The sequence below is a fragment of the Coenobita brevimanus genome, chromosome 38, assembly GCF_032717465.1.
Source record: "Coenobita brevimanus isolate Jiangsu-jjx chromosome 38, ASM3271746v2, whole genome shotgun sequence".
Classification (NCBI taxonomy): Eukaryota; Metazoa; Arthropoda; class Malacostraca; order Decapoda; family Coenobitidae; genus Coenobita; species Coenobita brevimanus.
Window position 1 is genome coordinate 48,496,843 of NC_136991.1, and position 15,000 is coordinate 48,511,842.

At 44.4% G+C, this 15,000-nt stretch overlaps 1 protein-coding gene across 1 annotated transcript in view; it reads right to left on the reverse strand.

The window, feature by feature from the left end:
• Window positions 1–15,000, reverse strand: part of LOC145396455 (dual specificity calcium/calmodulin-dependent 3',5'-cyclic nucleotide phosphodiesterase 1A-like) — a 193,766-nt gene that overhangs the window by 57,980 nt on the left and 120,786 nt on the right. The window contains exon 2 of the mRNA XM_080269830.1: window positions 5,583–5,669. Within this exon, the coding sequence (XP_080125956.1) occupies window positions 5,583–5,669 (87 nt within the window). The remainder of the gene's footprint in view (window positions 1–5,582; window positions 5,670–15,000) is intronic.

The window sequence follows — 15,000 nt, forward strand, 5'->3', positions numbered from 1 at the left end:
ACATCATTTGTTATAGGATCCAACCCAATAAAAAAACTAGACAGACTCTTGTGAAATATAAAGACAGCATTGGCTCTGATTTACGATGCTCTCTCTCTCTCTCTCTCTCACCCCGATTTATCTCTTCATATTCCCTCTGTTTTGCTTTATTGTTCCCATTACTCTTCCCACATTTTATATTTTCTTTTCTGGGTTCTCCTCGCACTTGCCTTCAGAAATATGGACCTACATTTCCAAGATAAATTTTTACGTACCTCTGTATTTTATTTTCGATTTTATATGTAACTCTTTCACTACGAGGACTCATTATTATTATTATTATTATTATTATTATTATTATTATTATTATACAGGGTGGTGCAAATATAACGCTCCTCTTTCCCTCCGCTGGGCAATGTCTACCCTGCGTCCCATTCACATCCCACTCCATCACCCACGCCCATACCAGGAGACTGAGCCGTCCCCCGCAGCACACAAGAAACCGCTAAGTTTCTAAAGGGGAGCTATTTACAGACCAACCCTGTGTTCTTTGCTAGGGCCAGACGATTTTATTCAGCCTGAGGAGGAGGAGGAGGAGGAGGAGGAGGTGAACATGAACCCAGTGGACTGCAGGCTGAAGCTTTGTCCTTTTCCTGCAGTCTACCATCCTGATTTGGGGGGTATGGGGAGGGGGCCGAGACACGTTTGTCAACCCGAGCAGCTCCACCGCCGGGTCATATCGGTGCCACCACGGGAAGGCGTCCCTTATTTACGCCTTGATTTTGAAGGCCAATGGAAGCGCGGTGCTTTTCCTCCGAGCAATATCATTTTAGTCCGAAATTTATGGTTCCTCTCTCTCTCTCTCTCTCTCTCTCTCTCTCTCTCTCTACGTTTAACTATAAGAACTTGACGAGAGCGGAGATGACCTCAGAGCCAAAGAGGATGAGAGCGGAAACTTAGATAAACAGATATGGACACATCGACAAACTGATAAGATATATAGAGACCGACTGACAGACACAGACAGATAGCTGAATGGACAGAGAGACAGAGACAGGAAAACAGCTACAGACCGACAGCTACATCGATAGACACACAGATAAAGAAAGAAAAAAAAGGAGAGAAGTAAAAAAAGGAGAAAAAAACGATTGACGCACATACATACAAACAAACAATGACTGAACAAGAACATGACAAGAGAAAAGACTGGCACACACATACACATAAAAACACATACACAAACACGCACATACACATACACATACAGTACACATACACAAACTCATACACACAAAAGCAAAGACTGAACTAAAACATAACAAGAGAAAAAAATGGCACAGACATACACATAAAAACACATACACAAACACACACATACACATACACAATCACATACACATACAAAGACTGAACTGGAACATAACAAAAGAAAAGATACAGTATTTAACAAGGCTTGGGAAGGCTTTGACAGGCGGGCTTCGGGCTGTAGGTTTGAAGACTGCAAATGCATGGAATCACTCACAAAATAAAAGAAAAAAAGTGGGCTGTGTGTGTGTGTGTGTGTGTGTGTGTGTGTGTGTGTGTGTGTGTGTGTGTGTGTGTGTGTTTTATTGTGCTATAAAATGCTTACTCGCCATGGCTGGATCTCTCTCTCTCTCTCTCTCCTCTCTCTCTCTCTCTCTCTCTCTCTCACCTCCGAAACTGCGTTCTCTCCTCTCTAGTTACGAATATATGATCACTTTTTGTCTGTCGAGGAAAAATATGCAAAAAATTACAACCGATTAGTGTAGTTGTTTAAAAATGTATCACTCGTGTACTATAAAGTTTTGGAATTGAAATATCTGTTAAGCCAATTTTTTGTATAATATTATCGCCCGACTTTACAATGCGAAGCGATAATGTTTTTGCCTGCCTGTGTGTGTGTGTGTGTGTGTGTGTGTGTGTGTGTGTGTGTGTGTGTGTGTGTGTATCTGTTCCCATTCTACCTCACGAACGGCTTGAGTTATCGACATGAAACCTTCAGGGTATCAAGATATGGCCAAAATCTTGGACATGTTCGAAAATGGGCACTCGGGGTCAAGGTCAAGGTCACCAAAATGGCTGCCAAAGGTCAACTAGTAATTATCGGCCGCCTTTAGCACCATTACATCTCAAGAACGGCTTGATCTATCAACATGAAACCTTTCGGGTGTCTAGTTATGGCCAAACTCTTGGACTTGGCCAACAGCATATTCTGGAGGGAGATTAGCAGTCGGCTCTCGAATGCCTTCTTAATTATTATTATTATTATTTATTATTATTATTATTATTATTATTATTATTGTTATTATTATTTATTGGCGTTGGTGCATATAATTACTTAAACCGTGTTATTGTTTCTTTTACACATCATAATCTAATGTTTATTACAGTCCCTGTTGGTGTAAAGCAGTAATGATATCTAATCGCTTCGTAAAAATCTGAGCGCGCGCACACGCGCACACACGCACACACACACACACACACACACACACACACACACATTCTATATACTTTTTGTGCCTCTCGGTAATGCCCCTCACGTGTTTAATCTCTTGTGTTTGAATATTATTGTGCGGTGGAGCCCCAGGGTAAGAGGATCACCCTGCATTACCGAGTGAGTGCTGGCTGGGTGGGATCGGGGTGTGGGGTTGTGTAGGGTGGGTGGGGTCGCCGTGGGGTTGAGTGAGGTGTGTAGGATGAGGTTGGTGTGGGGTAGGGGAGGGTGTGATGTGTGGGGTGTGGTATGTGTGAAGTGCGATTTGTAAGAGGTAGGGTTGGGGTTGGGGTGGGTGGGGTGAGGTTGGTGTGGGGTGGGGTGAGGTTGGTGTGGGGTGGGGTGAGGTTGGTGTGTGGGGTAAGGTGTGTGTATGTGTGGTGTCTGTAGTGTGTGGTGTGTGTGGAGAGTGGGGGGGGGGGGTCGAGTGGAGTGGGGTCTGAAGAAGGTGGGGTTGGGGCTGGGTTGGGTAGGATGGAAGGAGTCCGGTGTGAGATGGGGAGGTGTGAAAGTTGCTCTACAATACTCTACAAGGGCATCATCCACTCGACAATTACTCCCTGGAACACAAATGGAAGAGTGATGACAGAAATACAGGGTTGGTCGGGGAAACTGTGAGGCTTGGATGAAGAATGTATGGAAGAGAAGGGAATGACCTGGTGTTTGAGTGAAAAAATATATGGAACTGGTTGAATGAATTTGGGGTTTTATTGAAAGAATTATATAAATGGATGAATGCACCTGTCGCCTGACTGAAAAAGAAGGGATAATTGAATGGCTACAAACACTGGGAATTTGCTGAAAAAATGAAGGTTGTTGGTTGGTGAAAAAGGAAGATGAGTTGTATAAAAGAACAGCTGGACAAACTTGTGATTTTACTGCACACACACACACACACACACACACACACACACACACACACACACACACACACACGCACACACACACACACACACACAGGAGCCTCAATGTTAACACTATACTCCGTTTGTTGTCATCAGAGCACTAACCCGCTTGCTTCTCATCACCTATTTTTATTGATCATTTGTTCAGAGGTTTTGATATGCAAGTTCCATATATTCCATACCCATTTTTTTTTTTAAATGGTGAGTTGTGATGCAGTAGACTACACCAAATTCCCGCCTAAAGACAGGGTGGTTCAAATATACCGCTTCACTTAACCAATCTGCTGTGGGATTTCTCGTGTGTTGAAGGTACGGCTCGGTCAGCATTGTCTATTCATTTCCAACTACCACTGTCACACCCACGCCCACACCAGCAGACTGAGGTGCAGCATTGTCTACTTATTTCCTACTTCCACTGTCACACCCATGCCCACACCAGCAGACTGAACCCCCAGGAGAGTTTTTGGTGTAGTGCAATTTTCGGACGACCCTGTATACAAAATTCTAATAAATATGAACTGCACAAGACCAATGAATACCTTAGTGCGACCTTGATGTTAACTCTGATTTTAATAGTTGCTAATGTGATAAGGTCCAATTAGTGAATCTTTTTATTCATTACAGTATGAATTTAGGGACCTTTGCTATTTTCTTTACATTTATTTACATTAATCTTTGGGCCGTCATTCCTATATATATTCATTTATACATCAACATCATCATCACTATTAATCCTCCTCCTCTTCTTCCTCCTCCTTCTCCTCCTCCTATTTCTCCCTCCTCTTCTTCCTCCTCTTTCTCTTCCTCCTCTTATTTCTCCTCCTCCTCGTCATATATTACCTGACTTCATGTTCTATCGAGTCATATCTCCTTAAGTCTTAATTCTTCTGTCACGTTTATTTACAGCATCGGCCCGTCTCTCTCTCTCTCTCTCTCTCTCTCTCTCTCTCTCTCTCTCTCTCTCTCTCTCTCCATTAACGTCCACTTCCCTTCATTTCTCCACTTAGTCTCCCACCTTCCACCCATAATCTTCTATATCATTACCTCCACATTCCACTCTCTAATGCACGTCTCCATCCACTTTCATCCACTCCTCTCCTATCTGCATCTATTCTTCATCCACTAGGCTACCTCCATTTCTCATCCACTACTGTTCTTCTCCACTTATTACAAGCCCCCCCCCCTTCAACCTGCTCCTTCCCTCTCCCCCTCCTGTCCCTCCACCCCCTGCCTCTCTTCCTCCTCCCCTACCCTATCTCCCACCTGCCCATCCCCCCACCTACCTCTCTTCCCCCTCCCCTTCCACCCTGCAACCCCCCTCCCCCTACCAAACTCCTATCCCCCTCCTTTCCCTCTCCTCCCCCTCCCCCTCGCCCCCTTCCCTGCCAGTTTGTCAATACCCGTGGGTGGTACTGAATGCACCCCTGTCAAATTACACCCCCTCCCCCCAACACAACAGCCCTGTGATCCCCTCCCCTACCCCTTATCCCCTCTGGCCTACCCCACCCCACAGAGAGAGAGAGAGAGAGAGACTGGGGTTGGATAAATGTAGACATGGAGCCAGGACAAGACGAACCTATTTCAAAGTCTATAAACTACAATACACACACACACACACACACACACACACACACACACACACACACACACACACACACAACACACCAACTCTCTCTCTCTCTCTCTCTCTCTCTCTCGTTTGATATACGTGGCATGAATCCCATGTTATTAAACTGTTCCGAGAAATTTGAGAATAATATTGAAAGTATGTAAGCATGAGAATGAGGGTGTAAGTGTGAGAATGAGTGAAAATGAGGGTGTAAGTGTGAGAATGAGAGAGAATGAGGGTATAACTGTGAGAGTGAGTGAGAATGAGGGTGTAAGTGTGAGAGTGAGTGAAAATGAGGGTGTAAGAGTAAGAATGAGAGAGAGGATGCGTGTGAGTGAGCATCAGAATGAAAATAAAAGCGAGAGTGAGCGTGGGAATGACAGTAAGAGAGTGAGAAAGTGTGTGAGCGAGCATGATAATATATTGAAAATTTTATCTTGTAACCAACTCTGAACACAGACTAGGCAACCCGTCCCCTGAAGCCCAGCAGACCTCGCACGTGCCACACACCCTCACATATCACCACCTGGGCGCCAGTACCCACCGTCCATACTGAATACAAGGAATGACTTACTGGAGAGCTGGCCATTCTTGCTGGCTGGGGGCGGGGGTAGGGCAGCCTCCTCCAGGGCATCCTTCTTCTTCTCGGGGGGGCTGGCCACTGGAATAGGGAAAAAAATCATCATCATCATCATTATCATCATCATCATCATCATCGTAAGGTCAAAGCGTATCATCATCATCGTAAAGTCAAATACATATCATCACACATATTCAGCATGTAATACCACCACCACCACCACCATCATCATCATCATCATCATCATCACGCAAATTCAGCATGTAATACCATCATCATCACCATCGTAAAGTCAACACAAATCATCATCATCACACAAATTCAGCATGTAATACCATCATCATCATCATCATCATCATCATTATCATCATCATCCACCATCATCATCCACCATCATCATCATCATCATCGTAACGTCAATACATATCTTCATCAACACACAAATTCATCACGTAAAACCATCATTATTATTATCAACATCATCATCATCATCATCATCATCATCATTATCACAAAAACAGCCATCAACATCATCACCTCATCACAGGTCAGTACATAACACCATCACATAAATTCATCATGTAATACCATCATCATTATTATCATCATTACAGAAAATAGTCTTCAAGATCATTATTGAGTTACATATCATCATCACATAAAAATTCAGCAAGTAATATCATCATCATCATCATCATAGAAAAACATAATCAATAAATAAAAATAATATAATCATCATCATCATCATTATCATCATCATCATCATCATAGAAAAACATAATCAATAAATAAAAATAATATAATCATCATCATCATTATCATCATCATCATAGAAAAACATAATCAATAAATAAAAATAATATAATCATCATCATTATCAATAAAGAAAAATAATATCATCATCATCATCATCATCATCATCATCTCTTCATCATCACAGAAGTCAGTAACCAAAAACCACCACCACCACACCACCACTACCATCACAGAAAACAATTAGTATATGTCACCACCACCACCACTACGATCATCATCACAAAAAAGTCAGTACTGTATATATCACCACCACCATCACCACCACCACCACCACCATCACAACCATCCAAAGTTCTTTCCCTACCAGACTGCCTGGGAAAAAATGTGAGAGTGAGTTATGAGAAGTTTTCCCGATTGAATGGGCCACACTCTCATCGACTCCTCATTTAAGTTCCCGGAATCCTCACTCCACTTCACAGGCATAAACTGACATAAACATAACCCCCCACTGAGAGAGAGAGAGAGAGAGAGAGAGAGAGAGAGAGAGAGAGAGAGAGAGAGAGAGAGAGAGAGAGAGAGAGAGAGAAGCTCAGTTCAGTTATTAAACATAAAAGTCACCAAACACACACACACACACACACACACACACATTCTCTCTCTCTCTCTCTCTCTCTCTCAAACACAATGTCATCCAAACTTTCTATAACGGTAGTAATATTCAGGCAATGTCCCTACAGGTGAAAATGCCCAGCTGATGCCTGAGAATTTCGCCCTAGTGACATATGGGTCTGGGCATAAGGAACCTGGAAGAGTAATTAAGAAGTTGGAATTGCCCTCATTAAGGCTTCATTTAGGTACAATTAGTAATGAAAGCTTAATGTGGTCTCCCTCCCACACACTCTTCATAAACTAACACTTAATTTGGGTTTGTGTTTTGAGTGTGATTGTTTTGGTGGGTCTGCGGTGTTGTACTTGCAAAACATGGTGTGGACTAGTTATATTTATTTATCAACTTGCAGCATACGTAACTGATGATGATGTGGACTGGATGGAGGTAGTGGACATGAGTGGTGACAGACTGAAGGTAATATTGTTGTGGACACTCAAGATGTATCCTGGAATTACACACACACACACACACACACACACACACACACACACACACGTACATGTATGTATGTATGCACTGTATGTATGTATCTATAAACATATCTGGACGAAACTGGGCATATCCAGAAGTTAATAAAGGAGGACACTATAAGCCGATAGGCGGAGGGCGGTATGCTCTGTACCCTTCCAGCAATACCCCCCACACAGCAACCCTAGGATGTAAAGGGATATCACAGAGTATAGTCACACGTACACTGGATCTCAAAAGTCTCGGTGCACAGGGGGTGAGATGCCTACGGAAAAGGTTCGAACAACTGCTGACATTACCAACGTCTCATTGTGTATAAACAGTGTCTGTCTATATAAACATTACATTTGCTATATGTCTGCAAGAGGATATTGCTAGTTGGCGATATATAACACCTCCCGACATCAGGGCTACCAACGTGTGGTAGGTCGGATACTAATATTTCAGTGACCTTCGTTCTGTGGTCCCAAATGTTTCACGCATATTGTGCACCGATACTTTTGTGACCCAGTGTACATCCTGAGTGTCAAAAGTTTGTTTGTTATAAAGGTTGATTCACTACTGTGGCCATACAAGAACGTCAGTACATCTTTATTACGGAACAGATTTAAATGAACCTCCGTACGTACAAGCTTCATTCAGTATCACTCATATGCTGCAAGTGAGAAATTCCCCAACACCTGAAAAACAAGAGACATGGCGGATGCATTGTTTCTTTACCAGCGCGGCAATGAATGAGAATCAGCCGGTCACCTGCATTGTTCCAGGGTTCATCCCATACTCGGCTACCCAGCAGTTTTAATTCTTCTGTTTTAACCTTGCAGTATTTTTTTCCCTGGCAGTGGAGGTCAGTTTATGGAGAAAATGAATAAAACAAGCCTGGCACACATGATAATTAAAGATACACTATTACGAAGATGCAACCCTCACGGTGGATTAATTGCAATGGAAGGTATCAAGTTTGCAACACAGGGTTCAACTGTGTTTAAATGCTGAAGGAGACCGCTTTTACTCTGATATAAATGTGGGTAAACTGTAATAAATAAAGTATGAAATAAAGAAAGTAATAAAGAAAGTAAGTACCAGGGCCCATATTCTCGTTGGTTAAGCATGCTCCCTAGCACCTCTTCCTTACCGATTTATTTTTTTGGATATGGCTGATAAATATCCTTTTGTACGTTATCTATGCAGAGGACGGTCATGCCTGAAGGTTTTACATAACACAGAGAGAACAGTAAGGTGTAATAGGCAAAATAAATGGCTTTGGAACATGTGTTGGGGAGAATCCTTAACCAACAAGTACTTAAATCTGGTGCCTTAGACTACTGAATCACCCTGTATATACATTTCTATCTACTGAAATAATCTGCATCAGTCGCATACAAAATGGTGTTACGGCCCAATACGCAAAATACATGTAGAATAAACAGCTTAAGAGGAGACATTACGCAATCTCTCTATGGACGTCATGGAGGTGTAATACAAAGAAAAAATCGCTAACGAAAAGAAGTTACGTAATTTCCATCCACAAAACCGTCAAAGGATGTTTTTGCACTCACTCCAGACATCCTTGTTGTTCACTACTGAGAGAGAGAGAGAGAGAGAGAGAGAGAGAGAGAGAGAGAGTGTGTGTGTGTGTGTGTGTGTGTGTGTGTGTAGAAGAAAGACAAAAGAAGACCATGTACGCATGTATGTATGTATGTGTCTATGTGTATGTATGCGTGTTTTTTCTGTTTTTTTTTCAGTGCCAATCGGGAAACACAAGAGCTACCAGAGGGACACCAATTAAAACACACAAAAATAGACGCAAAACCGGACACTCTTTGCTCTTTTAAGCGGAGCGGTGCAAAAGAGAGAGAGAGAGAGAGAGAGAGAGAGAGAGAGAGAGAGAGAAATGATAAAAACAGATAAAAATGAAAAGCTGCTGTTGTTCTGGCTTAACCACAATCTGCCTAGCTATGCACACTTGTCAACTAAAGGTAAGAAACTGCTTTTGTGTGGCTCTCCTACAGGTACAGCAAAGAACATACACCGTGTAGGGATCTGGCACCCCCTCTGTGGTGGACAGCGCCTCACCCGTTCGGACCAGGCTCCTTTCCACGGCGAAGCGCGGGGAAATATCAGGTGTGACTCCCAGGTGTATGCCGCAGCTACTTCCCCCCACCCAGGGAACACAGCGCAACCACGTGTAGGCCCTCGTAAAACTAAGGTAGGTTAAAGCAGTGGATTAAAGTGGTGGAACAAGGTGGAAGGGTACGATTCAGAAGCATATGAAGGAGGGTTGTGTTGTGAGAGGATGGGTCGTTAGTGAGTAGGGACGGAAAAGCCTGGAGATACTTTTGTCAAATAACAGACATATAGGTACACAGGAAAAGAGCCAAACAGTTTACACACAGACAAAAACGAACTGACGGATACAGACCTGAGTAAAACAGAATATACACAGATACAAACAGTAGACAGAGACATAATGTAGAAAATGATACATACAAAGAGTCCTAAAAGTCCACGGGAAAAGAGCAAATGGAGCTAAAGAGTGGTTGGAGAAAGATGTAAAGTAAATGAGGAAATACGAAATAAGGCTCCTGTAAGAGAAGGTCAGGTGGAGAGACTGTTTTATTGCTGCTGCTGAGGAGGAGGAAAAGAAGAAAACGAGATGGGAAGAAAGGGGGGAAAATGATGAAAAAAAGGAGAGAAAGGGTAAAGAAGGAAACGAAAAGGGAGGTGGGAAAAATGAGGTAAAGATGTAAAATAAGAGAAGAAGGAAGAGGAGGAGAGGCAGCTTTAAATATATATATATATATATATATATATATATATATATATATATATATATATATATATATATATATATATATTGTAAATCATATCCGCATACATGAGGGCTCACCGGTGGTGTGGGTCAGGTAGGGGCCGGTACTGAGTCAGGTGCAATGCCGGGTCCAGTGACCAATAAATAGTGAGGGAGTCAGGCCTGAAGCCAGGTCACGGAGGTATGGCTGAGAGAGGCCGTGCGGAACAGTGCTGACACGGTGCTGACAGGTGAAGGGGAGGGGGAGGTGGCTGTGGTGCTGGGAGGGCAGGTTGGGGTTGAACGGAGAGGAGAAAGAGAGGGAAAATGGTAAGGGGAGGAAGGGAGGGTGAGAGGAAGGGAAGGAGGAAAAAAGTGTAAAGTAAGAGGAGGGAAAGGAGGAACGAAAGAAAGGAAGGAGGAAGGAAATGAGGAAAGGAAAGAGGGTGGAATGGAAAGGGGGAGCGTGCAAGATGGAAGACGTGCGAAGGAAGAGAAGGGGAATGACGGAGGAAGGGAAAGAGGGAGAGAAGGGAAGGAGCGAGGGAGGGAACACGTATCAAGGAAGGAGGGGAGTGAGGTACTGTAGAGGAAGGGAAAGGGTGAGAAGGGAGATGAAGGGAACGGTGGAGAGAGAGAGAGAGAGAGAGAGAGAGAGAGAGAGAGTGAAGGAGGCAGAGACGGAGGGAAGAAGTTTGGAGGAGATGAGGGTGAGAGGAGGGATCAAGGGAGCTCTGTCTTAGCGCCCTGTCAATAACACCTCCCTTCCTCACCCTTCCCTCCCTCCTTCCCCTTCCTTCTCTCCCTTTCCTTCCCTCTTTGCCTACTATCATCTCCTCCCTTCTCCCCCTTCCCTTCCCTTCACTCTCCCCTTTCCTTCCATCATATCTCTTTTCCCCTCCTTTCTCTTTTCATCAGCAATATCCTCTCTCTCTCTCTCTCTGCAACACATGATTAAATACCATCAATTCCATTACTATTCCTAGAACACTATTAATAGCTCTCCAACCATTTCTCCTTCACCATTACTCAGCCTCTACTACCATTCCTCCCCATGCTCCTACCATTGTCCTTGGTGGTAGGTGGTGGCGACCATTATCCAGTCACCTGAAGTATGCTGCCTATTTTTTCCTTCATCTTTATCATTCTTTTTCTGTTCCTACCCTCCTCTCATCCTGTTTCTCCCATCCATTTATGACGCTGGGTGGTAACCATGTAACCAAATAACAGGGTGATGTGGGGCCTACTATGGTGCCCTTGTGAACTGGGTGGAGATGCAAATGCACCGTCCATCCAGGAATCAAACCCTCCACACTTTTCCCCGCGCCTCGCTGTGGGAAGGCGCTGTCTACCATAAGGGAACATCGATTTACTGCAGGGGATGGTACTGCAGGGAACAACATCAACCATTCCTCCCTGTACTACCATCCTCAGTAACATGACCCACCTACCATACCACCACCATGAACCAACCAAGGCCTTTTCTACTTCCACTACCATTTCCCTATACGATCCTCCTCCAAAAGAGCTACCATACAACTACCATTACGACCTACCATACCCTCAGGCTATCTTCCAATTCTTTAAAAAGCCTGCGTCGAATACGTGGTAAAATAATATACTCTACCATGATCCCAGCCATACTCTCTACCATGACTTGCCATACCATACCCTCTACCATGACCCTTACCCTGCAGTAACCCCCCCCATAACTCTTGCCATACCATACCCCTGTAACATGTCTACCCTACCATAACCCCACCATAACCCCTCCACCATACCCTATCCCATGATCATTACCCCACTACACCCTCTACCATAACCCTTGTCCTACCATACCTCCTACCATCACCCTTGCCCATCATACCCTCTACCATGACTCTTGCCCTACCATAACCCCTCCCATGACTTTGCTCTACCATAACCATCCATCCCCTAAGCCTACCATACCCCTACCATAAACCCTTACTTTGCCATACCCCCCCATAACCCTTGCCCTACCATACCCCCACCATAACCCTTGCCCTACCGTACCCCTACCATAACTACTGCCCTGCTATACACAACCCTGACCCTACCATACCCCTATCCTTGCCCTACCACACCCCTTACCATGATCATTGCCCTACCATATCCTCTACCATAACCCATTCCCTACCATGACCCTCCATCCCACTACCCTAATATAACTACCACAGCCCTTGCCCCCACCATAACCCTTGCCCTACCATAACCCCACATCCCTTTCCTCTATAATACCCCTACCATACTCCCTACCATAACCACAGCTCTACCATACCCCTACCAGACCCCTCCAACATGCCCTCCATCACACCCACTACCATAACCCTTGCTCTACCATATACCTACACCCCCACGTCCTACCATGACCACACATCCCTTTCCTCTACCATACAATTACCATACTCCCCTACCATACTCTCTACCATACCTCCCCACTACCTTTCATTAGGGCCAGCTCTCCCTGGTAACTCAATAACACACTCCATCTACCCTCCTTGAGTTCCTGCCTCTCCTCGCTTATCACCGTGTTATATAGCTCTTAGAAGGGGGATGATGATGATGATGATGACGATGATGATGATGATGATGATATATGGTGGTATTATGTGACACTATCATCATCATTACCATCCTCTTCCACCACTACCATTTTCTTTTGCCACTACCATCACCATTATCATCTTAACCCACTGCTACCATCGTCTCTCTCTCTCTCTCTCTCTCTCTCTCTCTCTCTCTCTCTCTCCGTTAGTACTTTAAACTTCTTTCTCCCCCCTCTTCATTCTTAAATATTTGACTCCTTTCACATCTCTCTCTCTCTCTCTCTCTCTCCACCTAATGACTGCCGCACCGTCTATATTTAACACAGAAGATGACACAGCAAGAGTGATCATTCGATACTATATACGTAGCTTACATGAGAGCTAAGGCGGATGAAGGAGATTACGTGTGTGTGTGTGTGTGTGTGTGTGTGTGTGTGTGTGTGTGTGTGTGTGTGTGTGTGTGTGTGTGTGTGTGTGTGTGTGTGGAATGTTATATAACCGTCATTAATTTATAAAGTACGAAAGTCTATTCCAAACCTGAATAAAATTATATGAGGTACCTAAAACACACAAACACACACACACACACACACACACACACACACACACACACACACACACACACACACACCACATTCAAAAGGGTTAAGTAGTGTTTTCGGGTTCTGGGGGGCATTTTTTTGGGGGGGTTTCTGGGGGAATTTTTTGGGGGTTCTCGGGCAATTTTTTGGGGGGGTTCTGGTGGGCAATTTTTTCGGGTTCTGAGGCAATTTTGGGGGGGTTCTCAGGGACTTTTTTTTTCGGGTCAAAAGGGGTAACTCATCAATTGTGCTGGGGTTCACTACCTTATGTATAAAATAATGTAGGAGCATCATCGCGTGTTTACCCAGAGCATGAACATATATTTACATCATCACATATACACCTCATCACACGGTAAACACGAGAATCATCACACTGTTTGACGAATAACATCATCACCTGTTTACCACGAATCATCACCTTTTCATCACGAACTTCATCACACGTTAAAATTCATCACATATCTAAGCATCGTCACATGTCGAAGCATCACCACCTACTGAGTCATCACATATTGAAGAAGCATCACATACTGTTACATCATCACAATCATCACATCTGAGCATCATTAAGCATCACGACATTTTATCACCACACTGAATCATCACATATCTGGGCATCATCACATATTCACCAAAAGAAAGTCCTAAGCATACCAAGAGTCTGAACGTGAAAAGTACAGCTGCCTACCTGTATCGTGCGTTTACAGGCCTACCAATACGATACATACAGTCACGTGTTTTCAGGGGGCGACACGTGAATATGTGGGGTGGGGGTGGGGTGTGCAGAGGTGGGAGAGGGATGCAGGAGAGGGAAGTAGGGAGTGGAGAGTAGTTGGGAGGAGAGAGGGGATGTGGGTGAGGGAAGTATGGGGTGGAAAGCAGTAGCGATGGGAGAGAGGGTGTAGGGTTGGAAGTGGAATGTGGGGTATGAGTAAGGGATGGGGGATAGGGAGACGATGAGGGAGAGGAGGAAAGGAGTGGGGAGGGTAGTGGGGAGGGGAAGGGGTAGGGGAAGGCCATACGTGAGGCTGCCACAGTCCCACCGCTCTCAGCTGTGGACACAAGAATAGACGGGGATGGGCGATAGGGGATGGGGTAGTGGGGGTAGGGAAGGGAAAGGGAGAAGGGGCAGAGGGGATAGGGAGAGGATGGGATGGAGGTGACGAAAGGAAACAATAATCCCAAACCTTTCCTCCCCTCGGCTAAGGACGCACCCCATACACCTCTTTCTTAACGGCAAACCTGGAGATGGGAATGGACGCCTTCAGGTGGTGGCACCGATACACCTGGGCGGCTCAACTGACTGGCTATAAACATCCCTTGACCACTTCCCCATCCCCCGAAAGATGAATGGTGGGCTGCAGGGGAGAACTTCAGCCTCTAGTCCACTGGGTTCACATTAAGATGAACCTGGGGCCACAACAACAACAACAACAACAACAACGTCTTGCATTCTCCTCGGCTACTTACTCAATCCTCACCAGTTTTTGATATATGAAAAAAAAAAAAAAAGCTATACTCTTTTTACTCTAATTTGGCTTAAAATTGTAACATCAGATTAACACTGCCATTATGA